The sequence below is a fragment of the Bufo gargarizans genome, chromosome 1 (genome assembly GCF_014858855.1).
Source record: "Bufo gargarizans isolate SCDJY-AF-19 chromosome 1, ASM1485885v1, whole genome shotgun sequence".
NCBI lineage: Eukaryota > Metazoa > Chordata > Amphibia > Anura > Bufonidae > Bufo > Bufo gargarizans.
The window spans coordinates 188,731,067-188,749,975 of NC_058080.1; the positions used below are offsets into that span (position 1 = coordinate 188,731,067).

Consider the following 18,909-nt stretch of genomic DNA (forward strand, 5'->3'; position numbering starts at 1 on the left):
AAGGACTCCTTTAACACGCTTACCAGTTGAGGGGACATGTGAAGGGGTAAAGCTTGTGACTTGGTGGCATTAAGTTTATAGAACGACAAGTCTCCGAAAAGGGATATGATAATATGATATCCATAGCAGATTGGAGAAATGTTTTTGGGTTTGTCAAAGATAGGATAATGTCATCAGCATACAAGCTAATGGTATGTTCCCTAGAACCTGTCTCCACTCCTGTGATTCCTGAGTTCTGTCTAATTGCTTAGGCTAGTGGCTCTATTGAAAGTATAAACATTAGAGGCGATAAGGGGCAGCCCTGTCGGGTGCCATTAGTGATGTCAAAGGGGTCTGAGAGAGCACCATTGACCCAGACCTTAGCACAAGGCAGTTCAGTGATAGCCGACATGATTGCCCCCGAGAAGTCCAGCCTTGACAGGACCGCAAAAGGTCAAACGCCTTTTCGGCATCAAGTGTGACTAGTAACGTTGAGGTTTTGGATTTCTGAGCATAATCCACTATATTCAGGATGCGTCTCGAATTTTCTTGAATTTGCCTGTCCTTTACAAAACCAACTTGGTCCACATGGATAAGATTGGGGACTATAGGGGCTAGGCGGTTCGCCAGTACATTTTTGTGTCCGTATTGAGGAGCGACATCGGGTGGTATTTTTTGGTATGATCCGAGGGGTGATCTGTTTTGGGGATGGTGACTATAATTGTTTCTAACATTTCTTTTGGGAGGGCCCCTGTGTCCATAGTTTGTTGAAATATCTGTCGCAAGTAAGGGGAGAATTCTTTCTGGAACGTTTTATAATACGTGTTTGAGAACCCATCTGGGCCGAGCACATTGTTGCGGGGTAGTTTTTTGATAATACCCAAAATTTCTTCCTTCAAGACAGGGGAGTTAAGATCTCCCAGCTGGGTGCTAGTAAGACGAAGGTTTAGAGAAAGCAGGAATTTGTCAATATCCTCTTTAATCTGTGGGCTAAGAGTTTCCCCAACTTATTATCTTGGGAATAATAAGCGTTTAGGGTTTTCATCCTTTTTCCATGTCTAAATAGCAGGCAGTCTTTTAGTTGAAGTCTTAGATCTTGCAGTATGGGTTGAGGGTTTGGCCTTATTTTGTGACTCTAGGGACTGGATCTGACTCAATAATTTGGAGGGGTCTTCCTCTCTTTCCTTCTTGGCTGTGGAGCCAATGTTAATGAATATTCCTCGCATGAATGCTTTGTGGGCATTCCATAAGGAAATGGGGTTTGTTACAGAGCCTACATTTTATATTAAGGAATTCCTTTAGTTCCTTCAAGAGTGAGGCCTTGTACTTAGGATGTTCCATTAGATAGGTGTTATTTCGCCAGGGAGAGTTAGGAGGTTTGATATTGTTTTCACTTATGGTTAGAGTGACTGGTGCGTGGTCAGACCATGTTATCAATTCAACAGAGGAGTGGGTTACATTACCTAGGCGGGATCTGTCAGTTAGGAAGAAATCTATTCTGGACTATGAATTGTGAGCATTTGAGAAAAACGAGTAGTCTTTCTCTGGCATGGTGGATCCTCCAGACATTATATAGGTCTTCTCTCAATAGTTGGGAATTCATATCAGGGGAAAAACCTATATGTTGAGTTGTAGAATCTAAGAGAGGATCCAGCACGTCATTGAAATCCCCTCCCACAGAACCAGGCCCTTTTTTTTTTTTTTTTTTTTATTGGGTCAGTAATCTCCTAAAAAAGGATGTCTGATGCTTATTTGGAGCATATAGAAAAACCAAGGTGTATGTCACATTATTTATGGAGGCCACCAGGATAATATACCTACCATTCTGATCTATAACGGGCTTACTCAGCAGAAAAGCTACTGAATCTTTTACTGCTACCGGGTATGAAGGTGCGCTGCTCTGAGCTCGTTGTCGGAGGGGGGCGCGCGCGAGATCCGTGACGAGGGATCGGGCATCTCGTGCAGCAGCTATCTTGGAGAGGTCTTCATCCGGTCCTGATATTTGAGGTAGGGATGGGCACCATATTGTCCATGACACTTTTCAAGATAAAAGTCTAGGTGACATTGCTTCTTAGCCGACCTTTTGCCTCTGGTCATCATCGAGCCTGTTTGGTCTCGGTCTGAATATGTTGGACGAGTGGCTATGGGGTGTTCAGTCCTGCTGGTGCTGGAGCTCTCGCTTCACGCAGCCATCTTTCACGACTGACAAGCCACGCCCCCTTTTTCTGCCATTGTGTCTGTTCTTTTGTCTTAAGGATGAGCTTACTGAAGCGCTATGTGTTTAGAAAGGCATGTTAGAGACTTTCAGTTAACAGAGACTATATCAATCATGTATGCCAGTTTTCTTATGTATAAAGTTCCATTTGTGCCAACGTTTGCTACTACTCTACTTTTAAGGCAGTCTGCTGGCAGGTCATCTGCAGCCTGACTTATTTACCAATATGTGTGCCGCCAGAAATTACACCACACCTGAAGATCGGACTCTCAAATATGTTCCAAAATAATTATAAAACCTGTTATTAATTCTAGCACATCATACACCAGTGGGGTTTGTTATTAAGACAACGCTTTGACATCCCATAAAATGTGGTTTATGGAAGTAGATATAAAAATAGAGTACAGCAGGTGAATTGATGAGTTTCGAGCCTCTTCATGGAATCTTAATCATATTATATACAATACACTAGACCAGAAGTATTTAACAGAAATTTTTTAACGAAAAGCACATTGAAGGGCTGACCTAAACCAATCAGAATTGAGGGCAATATCTATCAATCTTATTTGATGTTATCATTGATTATTACCAGTGAAGAACCTTCATAATTGAAGATTTCTTTATATGATCTCCTCCTCTGGAAGATTTTACAAACCTCTCTATTCCACTAACCTTGAAGCCAGAGGTATCTTCCCCCATGAACCATCAGAAAATGTTGGGAAACAGATGATGAATTCGATGCCTCGCTGCGAATGGCGTCATGCAAACTGTATCTACCAAATGCGGCAGATTTTGCCGTAGAAATCCGGAGCATTAATTGACATGCTGTAGTCCTCAAATCCGCACTGCAGGTCAATTTTATGTTGTGCAAATCTGCAGCTACTAAGTCATGTGTGGACCCAGACTAAGGCAACAGGAATTTGAGCTCTAATAGAAGAGCAAGCCGAGAACATAGAGAGGGGCATCAGATTTTAGGTTTTTGGAACCTGAATGGAAAGTAATTATATTATCAAACCTAGAGGAAAAACAAAGGCACCTCTAGGCTGGCTGCTGTAAAGGGGGTTTTAGACACGAGTCTTAATAAAGCCCTGAACTTGCAGTGGATGCGCCACAGTTATGTAGAGGCACTGGCTTCTACATAACTTTTGCGGATCCCCCACCACTTCTAAAGAAAGCGGTCTTACATTTCGACCATTTTCTACGCCTAAGGCCCCCTGCACATGAACGTGTGTGATCCGTGGCCGTATTGCGGCCACAGTTCCGTGTGCATTCCGCATCACAGATGCGGACCCATTCACTTCAATGGGTCCGCAAATCCGGAACGGCCGCATGGAACGGGACCCCTCGGAAGCACTACGGAGTGCTTCCGTGGGGTTGCGTCCCGTACTTCCGTTCCGCAAAAAGATAGGACATGTTCTATCTTTTTGCGGGCACGGATCACACAAGTTCATGTGCAGGGGGCCTAAATCAGGCGTAGAAAATGATGAATGAGAGAGGCCTGCCGACTTTTTTAGACCTAGTGTGAGCGGGGAGTAGTCGCAAAGGACTTTGCACTGCACCTGCACCTGCACCAGAAATATGCCTAATTTAGTTGTTTGTTTAATAAATGACCCACTAAGTCTTTTAGCACATTCTATATACAAGAGGTTCTTATGAGCTGTATGCATCACAACTGGAAACTCTTCAAATGTCAATTTTAGAGCCAGCTCCCAATTAGGCCCCTTTCAGACGAGCAAGTGTCACGCTGCGGGCTCGCAGCGCAGCACAGCACCCATCCTGAACTTCCAGCACTGCTGGGGTCGCATTGCATTATATTTATTTATGATGCTATGTAACCCTTAGAGGTCTGGAAAGTACTGGATAACACTGACATAATGCTGTCAGTGTTATCCAATACATTCCAGAGCAGTAAGGGTTGCATATCATAAATCAATATAGTGCTAGAAGTTCAGGACTGGCACTGCGCTGTGAGTCCGGAGCGTGACACTCACTCGTCTGAAAGGGGACTTACAATATATTTTAATTCTGTAGCAGAAAATTTTCAGGAGACAAAAGGCACACATATGTATTCTATGTTCTTGTGAACATGCTGCCCCTGCTCCCACATCAGAAGCATTTACCTCAACAATGAACTGCAATTCAACATGAACAATCCTTAAGAGTAGAACCTTGATTGGCTCCTTTCTTAGTGAAAGCTGTATTTGGTGCCACTATAGAAGGACTAGCAAACCTCGATACCAAAGCCCACTTCGAATTCCTATTTTAAACTGTTTTTAAATACACAGATATGAATACACTAGTAATTCACCGAAGTCTCATGACTTCGGGCGAGTTTAAATTTGGCTCCACGGAGCCAATACATTTAAATGCTGTACAGAAACAGCATTCAAAACTTGGAGGCACATTTATTAACCACCTCAGCTCCCCTAGCTTCAACACCCTTAATGACCAGACCACTTTTTACAATTCTGCACTATACTACTTTAACCGTTTATTGCTCGGTCATGCAACTTACCACCCAAATGAATTTTACCTCCTTTTCTTCTCACTAATAGAGCTTTCATTTGGTGGTATTTCATTGCTGCTGACATTTTTACTTTTTTTGTTGTAATTTTGTTGACATTTTTTACTTTCAGTTGTAATTATTATTTTTTTAAACGACATCTATATATAAATTTTTCTCAAAATTTATTGTTCTACATGTCTTTGATAAAAAAAAAAAAAATTGTTTGGGTAAAAGTTTACAAACTATGGTACAAAAATGTGAATTGCTGCTTTTTGAAGCAGCTCTGACTTTCTGAGCACCTGTCATGTTTCCTGAGGTTCTACAATGCCCAGACAGTAGAAAAAACCCACAAATGACCCCATTTCGGAAAGTAGACACCCTAGGGTATTCGCTGATGGGGATAGTGAGTTCATAGAATTTTTTGTCACAAGTTAGCGGAAAATTATGATATATTTTTTTTTTCCTTACAAAGTCTCATATTCCACTAACTTGTGACAAAAAAATAAAAACTTCCATGAACTCACTATGCCCATCACGAAATACCTTGGGGTATCTTCTTTCCAAAATGGGGTCGCTAGTGGGGTAGTTATACTGTCCTGGCATTTTAGGGGCCCTAATGCGTGAGAAGTAGTTTGAAATCAAAATGCGTAAAAAATGCCCTGTGAAATCCTAAAGGTGCTCTTTGGAATGTGGGCCCCTTTGCCCACCTAGGCTGCAAAAAAGTGTCACACGTGGTATCGCCATACTCAGGAGAAGTTGGGCAATGTGTTTTGGGGTGTCTTTTTACATATACCCATGCTGGGTGAGAGAAATATCTCGGCAAAAGACAACTTTTCCCATTTTTTAATACAAAGTTGGCATTTGACCAAGATATGTATCTCACCCAGCATGCAAAACGATAATTCAGGGCAGCACTTCAAGTATAAAAAACTGAGTGCCAGCGGAAAAAACACCTTACCAAGGTGTATAATACAAAAATAGAAGACACCGCAGCACATCCGTTGGTGAAAATAGTGGATCTTTATTCACCCAGCATGGGTATATGTAAAATGACACCCCAAAACACATTGGTGATACCACATGTGTGACACTTTTTTGCAGCCTAGAAGCGCAAAAGGGCCCTAATTCCTTTTAGGAGGGCATTTTTAGACATTTGGATCCCAGACTTCTTCTCACGCTTTAGGGCCCCTAAAATGCCAGGGGAGGATAAACACCCCATTTTGGAAAGAAGACACCTCAAGGTATTCAATGAGGGGCATGGCGAGTTCATAGAAATTTTTTTTTTTGGGCAGAAGTTAGCGGAAATTGATTTTTTTTTTTCTTACAAAGTCTCCCTTTCTGCTAATTTGGGACAAAAATTTCAATCTTTCATGGACTCTATGCCCCTCAGGAATACCTTGGGGTGTCTTCTTTCCAAAATGGGGTCATGTGTGGGGTATTTGTACTGCCCTGGCATTTGAGGGTCTCCGCAATCATTACATGTATGGCTAGCATTAGGAGTTTCTGCTATTCTCCTTATGTTGAGCATATGGGTAATGAGATATTTTTTTTTTCCGTTCAGCCTCTGGGCTGAAAGAAAAAATGAACCGCACAGATTTCTTCATTCGCGTCAATCAATGTGGATGAAAAAAATGTCTGCCAAAAAAAAGGGGAAAGGCGTCTGCCAGGACATAGGAGCTCCGCCCAACATCCATACCACTTAGCTCGTATACCCTGGCAAACCCGATTTCTCCATTCACATCAATCGATGTGGGTGAATAAATCATTGCCGGGATTTATTTATTTTTTTTATATACAAAGAGTTTGCCAAAGCATATGAACACCGCTGCCCCCTCAGCTCATATGCCTCGGCAAACGTATCTTTTACTGCAGAGGAGAAATCTCGTCTTGCAGCTCCGCATACACCGACTTTTGTGTAATCTGACAGCAGCGCAATGCACATCAGTGCTGCAGCTAGTTCATCGGTTGGTCCACCTGGAAGGTTAAAAAAAAAAAAAAAAAAAAACTGGCCGCAACGCAATAAATTTATTAACTTTATAATAACATTTGAATGGAACATATACATTTTATTTAACTTTTTGAACAGAACTGTAACTTTTTTTTGCTTACCGGTGATTTTTTATTTTTTACCTTTATAGAACAAACCTCTCCTTCCCCATGGGATAATGTGCAAAGTGCAAATCGCCCAAAGATGTGGCGAAGTACATTATGCACTTTGTTCCAGGAGAAAGGAGAGGTGTACAGCAGCTGTGAGTGAAAGGGCCCTAATAGCCCTATGTGCCTGTCCTGTGAGATGCAATCCCTATGCTAAGTGTACCTGTGTGGTACTTCCGGAAACACTCCCCAAAGCATAGGGCAGGGTGGTCAGGACAGAAATAGCGGGTGTCACGCCTTATTCCACTCCTGCTAGAGACACAACATCTTTTTCGGGGTGACGGTTGGGTTGAGGTACCAGCAATGACACTGGGGAAATGTCGCTCGTGTAGACTGCTCACTACACTGGTGGTTGGGGATACAGGAGGTTCTAGATGATCTCTTCCTGAAATTTGAGGAAGGATCCTGTTCTCCCAGCCTTACTGTAGAGAACAAAACTATTATATACAGCCAATTGAATGAAATATACAGACACCTTCTTATACCAGCGTCTGGTGCGTCAGGAAACTAAATAAGGAATCAACATCTGGTCATTAAAGGCCACCCCTCTCATGAGCGAATTATAGTTGTGGACACAGAGGGGCTTTTCAATGACACTGGTTGCTCGTTCTATTTGTATTGTCGTGTCTGCGTGAATGGAGGTGCGCATGTAAACGTCACGCTTGTCTCTCCATTTCACCGCGAGCAGTTCTTCGTTACACAAGGCAGCCCTCTCCCCCCCTTGCAAGACGGGCGATAACGAGCCGTTGGGGGAAGCCCCAGCGACTAGGTCGCACGGTGCCACAGCAATCTGTTCTAGGAACAAATGCCTGAAGAGGGACACACGTGTGTAGAAATTGTCCACATAAAGATGGTACCCCTTGCCAAATAAGGGTGACACCAAGTCCCAGACTGTCTTCCCACTGCTCCCCAGGTAGTCAGGGCAACCGACCGGCTCCAGGGTCTGATCTTTTCCCTCATAGATCTGAAATTTGTGGGTATAGCCTGTGGCCCTTTCACAGAGCTTATACAATTTGACCCCATACCGGGCGTGCTTGCTTGGGATGTATTGTTTGAAGCCAAGGCGCCCGGTAAAATGTATAAGGGACTCGTCTACACAGATGTTTTGCTTGGGGGTATACAAATCTGCAAATTTCTCGTTGAAGTGGTCTATGAGGGGCCGGTCAAAAGCTGGGTGGCCTCTGGGATGGGAGGTGGTGTTGTCGCTAAAGTGCAGGATGGCCTCAAATCGTGCCCTGGACATGGCAGCAGAGAACATGGCCCAGAAATCTTTTTCATTCGGAAACTTGGACGGGTTTCCACCGAAAAGGCTGGGCATAATAGCTTCCCGGGTTGGCGGCTATAAATTGAGTGGCATACCGATTTGTTTCTACCACGACTATGTCCAAGAGCTCCGCAGTCAAGAACAGCTCAAAAAAATCCCAGTGCCGAACCAAGCTGAGCTGTCTCAACCCGAACTCCAGACTGGGCGGTGAAAGGGGGAACTAATGGTGCGGCTGAAGTTGGGGACTGCCAATCAGGGTTTGCCAGCACCTCAGGGACTCTACGGGCCTGTCTGTGCGGTGGCTGCGACGGGGTAACTACTGCACGTGCCACCTTCAACTGCCCTTCTGGTGCTCGCCACTTCACCATGTTGTACGGCAGTGCTGGTACTAGGTCCAGGGTGGGCTGCGCTGCTGGTGTATGCCTCACCACGTAATCCGACAGCGCCAGCCCCGCTCTGCTGCCCTTAAAGCGGATCCTGCGCAACCTGTGGTCTAGCAACACGGGGCCGGGTACGCCTGGTGGTTTCAGGGACCTCAACCTCGTCTGAACTTTGTGTCAGACTGCCACTGCTTTCTACAGGTTCATATTCTGACTCACTGGATTCGTCAGATGAGGGTTCCCATTCCTCATCCGACTGGGGCAGAAGCCTGTAGGCCTCTTCAGAAGAATACCCCTTATTTGACATTTGGACTACTAAATTTAGGGGGTATTCCCTGAGACTACCCAAGAAAAAAAGCAAGCCTGTCTTACAAATGGGAGGCTAGCGAACTACCGGAAGCCGCTGCGATTGATAAAAAATATCAAAACTGATTTATTTTTTTTATCGCTGCAGCGCTTGTGAAGTGATCAAAAAATATATTATTTTTTTTGTCACTGCGGCGGGGCAGGCGTGGGTGAACACACGTGTGGGCGACCGATCAGGCCTAATCAGGCAAACACTGCGTTTTGGGTGGAGGGCGAACCAAGGTGAAACTAATACTATTATAGATCTGACTGTGATCAGTTTTGATCACTTACAGATACTATAAAAGTACAAATGCTGATTAGCGATACGCTAATCAGTGACTGCGGTGGGCGCTAAAAGATCGCTAACTACCTAACCAAGGGGCCTAAATTATCCTAAAACCTAACAGTCTATTCCAGTGGAAAAAAAATGTGATGGTTTACACTGATCACTTTTTTCCCTTTCACTAGGTGATTGACAGGGGCGATCAAGGGGTTAATTGGGGGTGATCTGGGGCTATGTGTGGTGTGTACTCACTGTGATGTCTGCTCCTCTGCTGGAACCAACCGACGAAAAGGACCAGCAGGGAAGCCATTTAACACCTTTATATTTATAAATATAAAGTGTTAACTGGCTTCCGATTTATTTTTTTGAAAATCATCAGCCTGCCAGCAACGATCATTGGCTGATGATGAAATACTCTAACTTTTGCCGGCCCGCGATGCGCATGCGCGGGACTGCTGAGCGTAATCTCGCGAGATGACGCATAGATGCGCGACTCTGCCTGAGACAGCCGCCTCCGGACCGCGATCCTGCGTTAGGCGGTCCGGAGGCGGTTAAGATCGCCGTTTTAGATCCCAGTCTTAATCAAGCCCTGCATTGGTGGTGGATCCGCTGCAGTTATGTAGAGGATCCTCCACCGAAGCTGTCTTAGGCTACTTTCACACTCGCATTTTGGGCGGATTCATCATGGATCTGCAAAAACAGATCCATTATAATAATCCGTCATGAACGGATCAGTTTGTATTATCTAATAGCCAAGACGGATCCATCATGAATTCCATTTAAAGTCAATGGGAGACTGATCCGTCAGAGAAAATGGATCCATCCCCATTGACTTACATTGTGTGCCAGGACGGATCCGTTTGGCTCAGTTTCGTGAAGCGGACAGCAAAATGCTGCAGGCAGTGTTTTGGTGTCCGCGTCTAGAGCAGAATGGAGACTAGGTATAGGGACAGATGTGGGAAACATAACCCAGTATTTTCATTGTTTCTAATGCACACTTGTTATGGGAATATAATGCAGTAAATACAATGTATCTGGTTGTTTGTCCTCCTTTTTAGGGACCAGTATATCATTTTCTATTAGAATTTTGTATTTATTTTTTGTGCATACCAATAAAGTTTTAACATTTTAATGTTATTCACATCCTGTTACCAGTTAATTGAGTCCTCTTTAAACATAAAAACGTGATTTAAATAGGTTATTTTCTGATGACACATTCCTTTTAATTTGTACGAGTAAAATGAGTGTCCTTAACTAATAACATACAAAAAACACAAGGGAGAGGGGGCTCAACTTGGAAATACCATACAAACCTGCCTGAAGCAGGATGGTTGCCCTGAAAAAGGCAATACTGCACTCTTGCCTGCTTAATGGTGGATTTACACAGCCCAATTTTAGGGAGCAAAGCTTTGTACAAACACTAGTTCCTGATAATATATCACTGTCATTTGGAACGCTATGTTACTGTTAAAACTAATACTTTATTATTCAAAACAAGGGAAGGGAAAGGGAACTAACCTATATTAAAATTCTAGGACGCCATCTGACCAGTATTAGGTCGATGGATAAGACCTATGAAACCGCAAGGTGCGGTACATGCAGCTGTGGATGGGGTCACTAGAAATGCCGCAACTAGTGCTGTACTGCAGGCTGGATCATAAGGCCGTACTAGATCCAATCCACCAGAAGTGTGCACTGTGGCGCGGTCAAGGTGCTCTGAACCACTACCAGCTAATAGAGCCCTGGACTAAAAGTTAATATAGACTAATCCATTGATAAACATCTGCCTGCAGAAGCCGACCTCACTTGAAACCATCCGTTCAGTGTGAATCAGATGTCTGAGTGTCGGCCCTGCAGGCACGAATCAAGGGGCCCTAGGCTAAGCTGGGTGGAACAGAAGGGCTGGATTGCAATTGCTCATCAACTGCAGAGGGCTGAGAACCGCAGACCTCAACTGCAGTGTGAGCACAATACAAGCAACATGAACATTAATTTATCCCCACACCACACTCAACGCGTTTCACCTTATTCGGCTCGTCAGGAGCGTAAATCTGTGGATATTAGGACAAATGATCAAAGCTGCTAAGCCTCCGTGACAGAGGCTGCAGCTGTCAGTACGAGGTGGCCGAACACGGACGCTCAGGTGCACGATATATAAGGAGAGTCCTCCTCCCCTCTGCTGAGCCACGCCTACAGGGCAGCCAATGAGAATGCAGGAGGCGCGGCACCGCCGCATCATCCATCCCGCCCCCTCTATGATACGGGCCCAGATGAATGTCACAACATTCATATATTAAAGATAGAGTTAATACATACGGCGACTTACTACTCCGGCAGCACCGGTCGGGACGAGGACCGCAGAGCGGTCATCGGTACATTATGTTGAGGACATCAATCGGTAATGTTCAGAACAACACCACAGGATCGCAGAGGGGACCCTGCAGCATTATTAATCCTAGGTGGTAACACAGTGATCAGGCGAATATTAAGTGGTAATCCCTCTATAGATTACAAAGAGGGGTTGTCTAGTATAATATGGTATAAACAAACCAAAACTAGTAGCTACACTCCCATACCCCTGCTTTCTTATGGCCCTATCAAGGGCCCACGTGATCACACTTCTGCTGACCTATTGACAATAAGTCACTGGTGGTCAGTACTCCTGAGACACAGGGATCGCGGACAGTATACCATCACTCCTGATATTCCCCCCCGTTGCACTCCCTATCATGGGATTTAAAGAAAACACGCAAAGGAGTTATACTCATTCAATCCATGAGGTTGGAGTGCATACAGGCGGTAAATCCACTGTGTCTCTTTTAAAAGACACAGTGGATTTACCGCCTGTATGCACTCCAACCTCATGGATTGAATGAGTATAACTCCTTTGCGTGTTTTCTTTAAATCCCATGATAGGGAGTGCAACGGGTGGGAATATCAGGAGTGATGGTATACTGTCCGCGATCCCTGTGTGTCAAGAGTACTGACCACCAGTGACTTATTGTCAATAGGTCAGCAGAAGTGTGATCACCTGGGCCCTTGATAGGGCCATAAGAAAGCAGGGGTATGGGAGTGTAGCTACTAGTTTTGGTTTGTTTATACCATATTATACTAGACAACCCCCCTTTGTAATCTATAGAGGGATTACCACTTAATATTCGCCTGATCACTGTGTTACCACCTAGGATTAATAATGCTGCAGGGTCCCCTCTGCGATCCTGTGGTGGTGTTCTGAACATTACCGATTGATGTCCTCAACATAATGTACCGATGACCGCTCTGCGGTCCTCGTCCCGACCGGTGCTGCACCGTGCCGCCGGAGTAGTAAGTCGCCGTATGTATTAACTCTATCTTTAATATATGAATGTTGTGACATTCATCTGGGCCCGTCTCATAGAGGGGGCGGGATGGATGATGCGGCGGTGCCGCGCCTCCTGCATTCTCATTGGCCGCCCTGTAGGCGTGGCTCAGCAGAGGGGAGGAGGACTCTCCTTATATATCGTGCACCTGAGCGGCCGTGTTCGGCCACCTCGTACTGACAGCTGCAGCCTCTGTCACGGAGGCTTAGCAGCTTTGATCATTTGTCCTAATATCCACAGATTTACGCTCCTGACGAGCCGAATAAGGCGAAACGCGTCGAGTGTGGTGTGGGGAGAAATTAATGTTCATGTTGCTTGTATTGTGCTCACACTGCAGTTGAGGTCTGCGGTTCTCAGCCCTCTGCAGTTGATGAGCAATTGCAATCCAGCCCTTCTGTTTCACCCAGCTTAGCCTAGGGCCCCTTGTTTCGTGCCTGCAGGGCCGACACTCAGACATCTGATTCACACTGAACGGATGGTTTCAAGTGAGGTCGGCTTCTGCAGGCAGATGTTTATCAATGGATTAGTCTATATTAACTTTTAGTCCAGGGCTCTATTAGCTGGTAGTGGTTCAGAGCACCTTGACCGCGCCACAGTGCACACTTCTGGTGGATTGGATCTAGTACGGCCTTATGATCCAGCCTGCAGTACAGCACTAGTTGCGGCATTTCTAATGACCCCATCCACAGCTGCATGTACCGCACCTTGCGGTTTCATAGGTCTTATCCATCGACCTAATACTGGTCAGATGGCGTCCTAGAATTTTAATATAGGTTAGTTCCCTTCCCTTGTTTTGAATAATAAAGTATTCGTTTTAACAGTAACATAGCGTTCCAAATGACAGTGATATTTTTGATAGGTGGAACGTATACCTCATACCAGTTATACCAGTAAAATATTCTAGTTCCTGATAATCAGCCTGTGTAAAGGTGCTGCCGATCACCAGATGACTGAGCAAAACACTAGCTCATAGGGTGAAATGATGGTTTGTGCAGAGAGTTCAATCACTGCCATCACTAGTCCTCAAAGATTGTTTCTGGGCAGCAGAGTGCTGTTCACACAGCATGATCTGCTGCTCAGAAACGATTGAGGAGTCTGCATGAACGATCCTGTTACCTGATGAATAAGCATTTTGTTTCTCAAGCTAAAGTGCTTAGGAGCACTGCTAGCACAACGCCCTTGTGCTCTCGGTACCTCCTGCCCCTTAGAAGAGATATCTAGAACTATCAATCTGTGTTCTTACGCAATCACCAAGGCTTAGTGACTCAGCGCTTGTGCAGCAAGTCAGATCCTGGTTCCCGAGCGGGGGAAGCTCATTATATCCACTACTCAGTCACTAAGCACTGGTGAGAAAACACAGGGCTAGACAAGAAGTCTGACCCTGTCATTCAAAAGTGAGGGGTACAGCAAAGAGCATTGCTATTAGTGCTCCAAATAGGTCATTTACATAAATATTAAAATTAATATCTGATAAACTATTAACCCTTGAGTGAAAAGAAATATTGTTCAAGATCAATTCTGAAGCACTGATAGCTCCTCTGGCTGGAACCTTGGTTTTAGAGCCACGTTATTAATTTCAATACAATGATAATGACAATCCTGTTGGGAGTTGTAGTTTTGCAACAGCTGGAGAGCTGCAGGTTGGGCATCCCTGCTCTAGGCCAGTGTTTCAACTCCAGTTTCTCACAACCCCCCCCAGCATGTTATGTTTTCTGGATTTATTTAGTAGTGAGCAGGTGATATCACTTTTGTTAATGCATCAGTTGAGTTGAGAAAATCGCTCGTTCTCTCCTCGCTGCAGAACAAGGAAACGAGATGGGCCAATATACTCTCTATTGAGTCCACCTCTCTTCCAGCTAGGACAGAGAAAGCACTATGTAATGGTTTCTCTCCCCTCAGTCTAGCGAAACAATTGATGCGTCGCTACGGCATGTCGAATGCTTTAGAAATACTGTGGCAAAGTGCAACGAGCAGGCAAATGCTGCATTGAATTTTGACAGTACGGAGATTGGTTTGCTCACAATATACAACACTTCTCAGTTTTGGTGGGAACCTGCACACAAAAGTCAGAAGCAAAAAATTGAAGCAATAGGCCGCTTTGATGTGGATGTTTAATTTTCAAAACCTCAAGAAAGATTTTGATTCTTTAAAATAAGATTGTACTCTTGATGGCAGCATTTTCTAAACCATATTTTAGAGAAATACAGTTCATTAGACTCTAAAAGTAGGGAAACAGAATGCGGATGAATAAATTAGACATTTGATGAAACCATAACCAATCTGTATGTTGTGCACTGTAAGAACCAAGGAATGAGTAACAAATCTCTTCCCCTAACCAGGCAGCTGTTTGGGGTGTTAACATTGGACACATATACTGTAACACAATGCACCATGTTGGAGAGTCTGGTGGTCTGTATAAAAGCCAAGGCTTCATACAGTACATTTATTAGAGGGAGCTTATAAATCTTTCCAATTTGCTTTAGTCATCCAAGAAAAAGTAGTTTCCACTCTTCTTCTGATCCACATCCTAAAACAGAAACAAAAACTAAAGTCACCAATAGGACAAAAATAAATAAATGATCAACAACATTTTCTGCACCGAAGTTTTGGCGACGTGCACTCACTGTGTTGTCCTTAGGGTTGCACCGGGTATCGCATTATCGATACTTTTGTACCGGTATCGATTCAATCCCGGGATTTGCCATTTACAGATACTAGGCTGCACTACTGCACAGCCTAGTATCAGAGAACAAGGAGCACGCTGCTCTCAGTGCGCGCCATGTTCCCTCAGCAGCACAGGGGAGAAGGAGTCACTCTCCCTCCCCCTGCTGCCACCAATGAACACAGAGGGGAAGAGCTGTGGCCACTGCACCACAAATGAAGATAAGTAACTCATTAATACAAATACAGGAGGTGGGTGTCGGGAGCAGAAACACATAGCCGACACCGAACTCTATGCCTGGGAGCTGCGATCAGCGTCAGTTAACCCCTTAGGGTTGTGTTTCTGCAGCCGGAACCTGCCTCCTGTATTTGTATTAATGGTTTAAAAACATTGCTGGCGCAGGGCACTCCCCCTTCAACCTCCCCAGTATTAAATCATTGGTGGCGCAGTGCACCCCCCCAGTATTAAATCATTGGTGACAGTGGCCACAGGGTCCCCTCCACCCTCTTTTAGTCACCTTGTCCACCCAAAAAATAGGATAGGACTGTTCGATTATGGGCCGGACGTTCCTTAAAATGCGTAATGCACGCAGCTTTTTTGGTGTTTTATTTTTTTCGCATGGTATCGAGTATCCCAATACTTTTTTATGGTATTGAAATCAAATCAAAATTTTGGTATGGTGGCAACCCTAGTTGTCTTTGAACTAGTATAGTATTCGAACATAATCCCAGCTCTCAATGAGACGGCCCTATCCATGACTGACAGCTATCTCTGTATACACAGTCAGAGGGAAGGCTGTCAATCTCTGATAGGATCCTTGACTTCAAAAGCCCAGAATGAGCAGTAATTTAAATGAATGAAATTACAAGTTTTCCTGAATCTTTTCCCATAACGGCTCATGCACACATGCACGTATTTTCTTTCCTCGTTCGCGAAAAAACCCGAAAGTTACTCCGTGTGCATTTTGTGTCCGCAAAAAAACCCTATAAAAGTTACTCCGTGTGCATTCTGTTTCCTTTCTGCAAAAAAATAAAACGTGTCCTCTTATTGTCCGCATTACAGACATGGATAGGACTGTTCTATTAGGGGACAGCTTTTCCATTCCGCAAAATAAGGAATGCACACAGACCGCAAAAAACATATGGTCGTGTGCATGAGCCCTGAAACTAAATATCAATCTGCTCAGCTCATCCTGCTCTATAACACGCTGCCTGTTGCTATTTTTGCATGGTGACAGAATCCACTGTGGTCACTGTACAAATTCTATTATAATGTTCCCTATTTATAAAGCCAGAGACGAGTATTATGTCAGTTTACTTCAACAGACTCAATGTCTCGTTGGGACACACAACATTATAAAAGGTTAATTCACAAGACCATATCAGTTTATGTAGACCGCAAACAGGAAGGTCCTGCCCTATGAAAGAAATGCCTATTCTTGTCCGCAAAACAGACAAGAATAGGACATGCTCTATCTTTTTTGCAGGGCCGCAGAACTGAAGTGCGGATGCGGAAAAGCACACAGTCTGCTATCCACATCTTTTGCGACCCCCATTAAAACAAATGGGTCCGCATCTGCTCCGCAGAAAAATATGAGTGAATAATCCCCAACGCTGTGCGATCCTGTCACGGGAGCAGATGTCAGAACCGGAAAAGCACATTTTTCTCACACTGAACTCTCATATGGGTCTGCCCTAAAGCTTCTTCTGGTCAGGAAATGATGGCACAAAGAAAAGTTTCTACAAAATGGACTTGACCTAGCACCTTCAGTATTCTTACCTTTATAGAATTAAGCTTGTTTATTCTTGGTCTGTAATTGTTGGGATCTCTCCTAAATGTAATTTCCAGCTGAGACAAAAACTTGTTCATTCCAGCAAGAAGAGTTTGAGGGCTGTAAAAGAGAAATGTACATTTCACGTTTAAAAGCAAACATTAAGAAAAAAAAAATATGGATGTGAAACAGTAAAATAAATAAATGTTACCTGTTTGCCACAGTGTCTCTAGAAGGAATACCATCGAAAACAATGACACGGTCAGCGAGATAAGTGGCCATAATAAAATCGTGCTCCACAATAAAGGCTGTCTTCTTGGCGTGAAGTATAAATCTACAAAAGACATTCAGCAACTAAGTGGCAGCTCCAAACCTTTGGAAAGGGCACTTTTTTTGGTTTACACCTTTCAAATATCATTTGTAACACTAAATTATCAATTACCTTTTAATGACTCTGGCAGCTGTGAGACGCTGTTCAGAATCAAGATATGCTGAAGGCTCATCAATAAGGTACACGTCTGCAGGTTTGCCGAGACACAGAGCTAAAGCCACTCGCTGTAACTCTCCCCCAGACAAAGTCTGAATCTGTTAGATCATATTAACGGAAACATTAGCTTCTGAAATGGGCTGTCCGGTGTGAAATATCAAGTCTGTTCCTCCCAAATTATTTTTAGCAAAACGAGAATCACACAGCTGAATTAAAAAAATAAATAAAATTACCTCTTGATCAATAATATTTTCAATCTGCATTGGTTTCATTACATCTGTAACAAACTGAGGATGCGTGTAGGCGTCTCTGATCTTTTCATGCAGCAACTGACGGACTGATCCCTATTTAAAGAAATAAATCAGTAAAACGTGCATCACTAGCATGTTACAGTATCTAGATAAACATATACGGGGTACTATACAACTCACAGCCAACAACAAATCCCATATAAAACAGGTAATTTCTCCTTAAAAAAAAAAAAATCATAACCGATAAGCCAAGAAAGCCCCTAATAAAACTTAATAGCAATTAAAAAAAATATACTACTCTTGATCAAAATCACTGAATTACCCTGTGAAAATGATAGCAATGTACTGTGACAGTATAGCAGAGTAAACAGACATAATTATGACGTAGACGGATGTGGCCACTATGCCATAAAAGTCAGGTGGCCTGTCCTATGCTTGAAGATAGATATGAAATGACCGCCTCCATATCATCAGGATGCCATCGTTTTCTTTCATCCCCTGAAGAACCATACAGCTGAATTAGGGAAAAACATTGGGGAACTATTTGAAGAATCATCAGGGCCACATAGGTGATAGTAACTAGATTTTGTACTAAACGTAAAAGGAGATTTTTTGTGAAACTCACCTGTAAAATCTTTTTCTCGACTTTTCCATTGGGGGACACAGACCATGGGTATAGCTTAGAGGCATTAGTAGGAGGGACACTATGCAAATACAAAAGAGCTCCTCCTCCTCGGGCTATACCCCCCCCCCCCCCCCCGACTCCACCAGGAGGAACTCAGGCATTGCAAAAGCAGTAGAAGGAGCAAGAAAAATGTATGGAAACCATCGGACCAAGCCATAAGGTCCAACCACAAACAGAAACTGAACTGAAGACCCCTCCTGCAACAGGCAGAATGGGTAGGAGCTGTGTCCCCCAATGGAAAAGTCGAGAAAAAGATTTTACAGGCGAGTTTCACAAAAAATCTCCTTTTCCCGTACTTTTATTCATTGGGGGGACACAGACCATGGGACGTCCTAAAGCAGTCCATGGGGTGGGAAAAAAATCTCAGCACCGCCAGGAGGAAAGTCAAACAGGAACCACAGCCTGCAAAACCCTGCGGTCAAGACAGCATCAGCCGAAGCCAGTGAATGAAACTGATAGAACTTCGTAAAAAGGTATGTAAGGACGACCAGGAGGCCGCCTTACCCAGCTGAAACGCAGAGGCACGAGTGCGCCTTGCCCAGGAAGCCCCCGAGCGGGGGGAACC

General features: G+C 44.1%; 1 protein-coding gene across 1 annotated transcript in view; it reads right to left on the reverse strand.

Moving 5' to 3' along the window:
* Nucleotides 1-14,581: 14,581 nt before the first annotated feature.
* The window catches only part of ABCE1 (ATP binding cassette subfamily E member 1), a 38,143-nt gene continuing 33,815 nt past the window's right edge, over nt 14,582-18,909 (reverse strand). The window contains exons 14-18 of the mRNA XM_044300519.1: nt 17,642-17,752; nt 17,364-17,506; nt 17,133-17,255; nt 16,930-17,041; nt 14,582-15,015 (exon numbers count right to left, since the gene is read on the reverse strand). Of these exons, the coding sequence (XP_044156454.1) occupies nt 14,968-15,015; nt 16,930-17,041; nt 17,133-17,255; nt 17,364-17,506; nt 17,642-17,752 (537 nt within the window). The 3' untranslated portion in view covers nt 14,582-14,967. The remainder of the gene's footprint in view (nt 15,016-16,929; nt 17,042-17,132; nt 17,256-17,363; nt 17,507-17,641; nt 17,753-18,909) is intronic.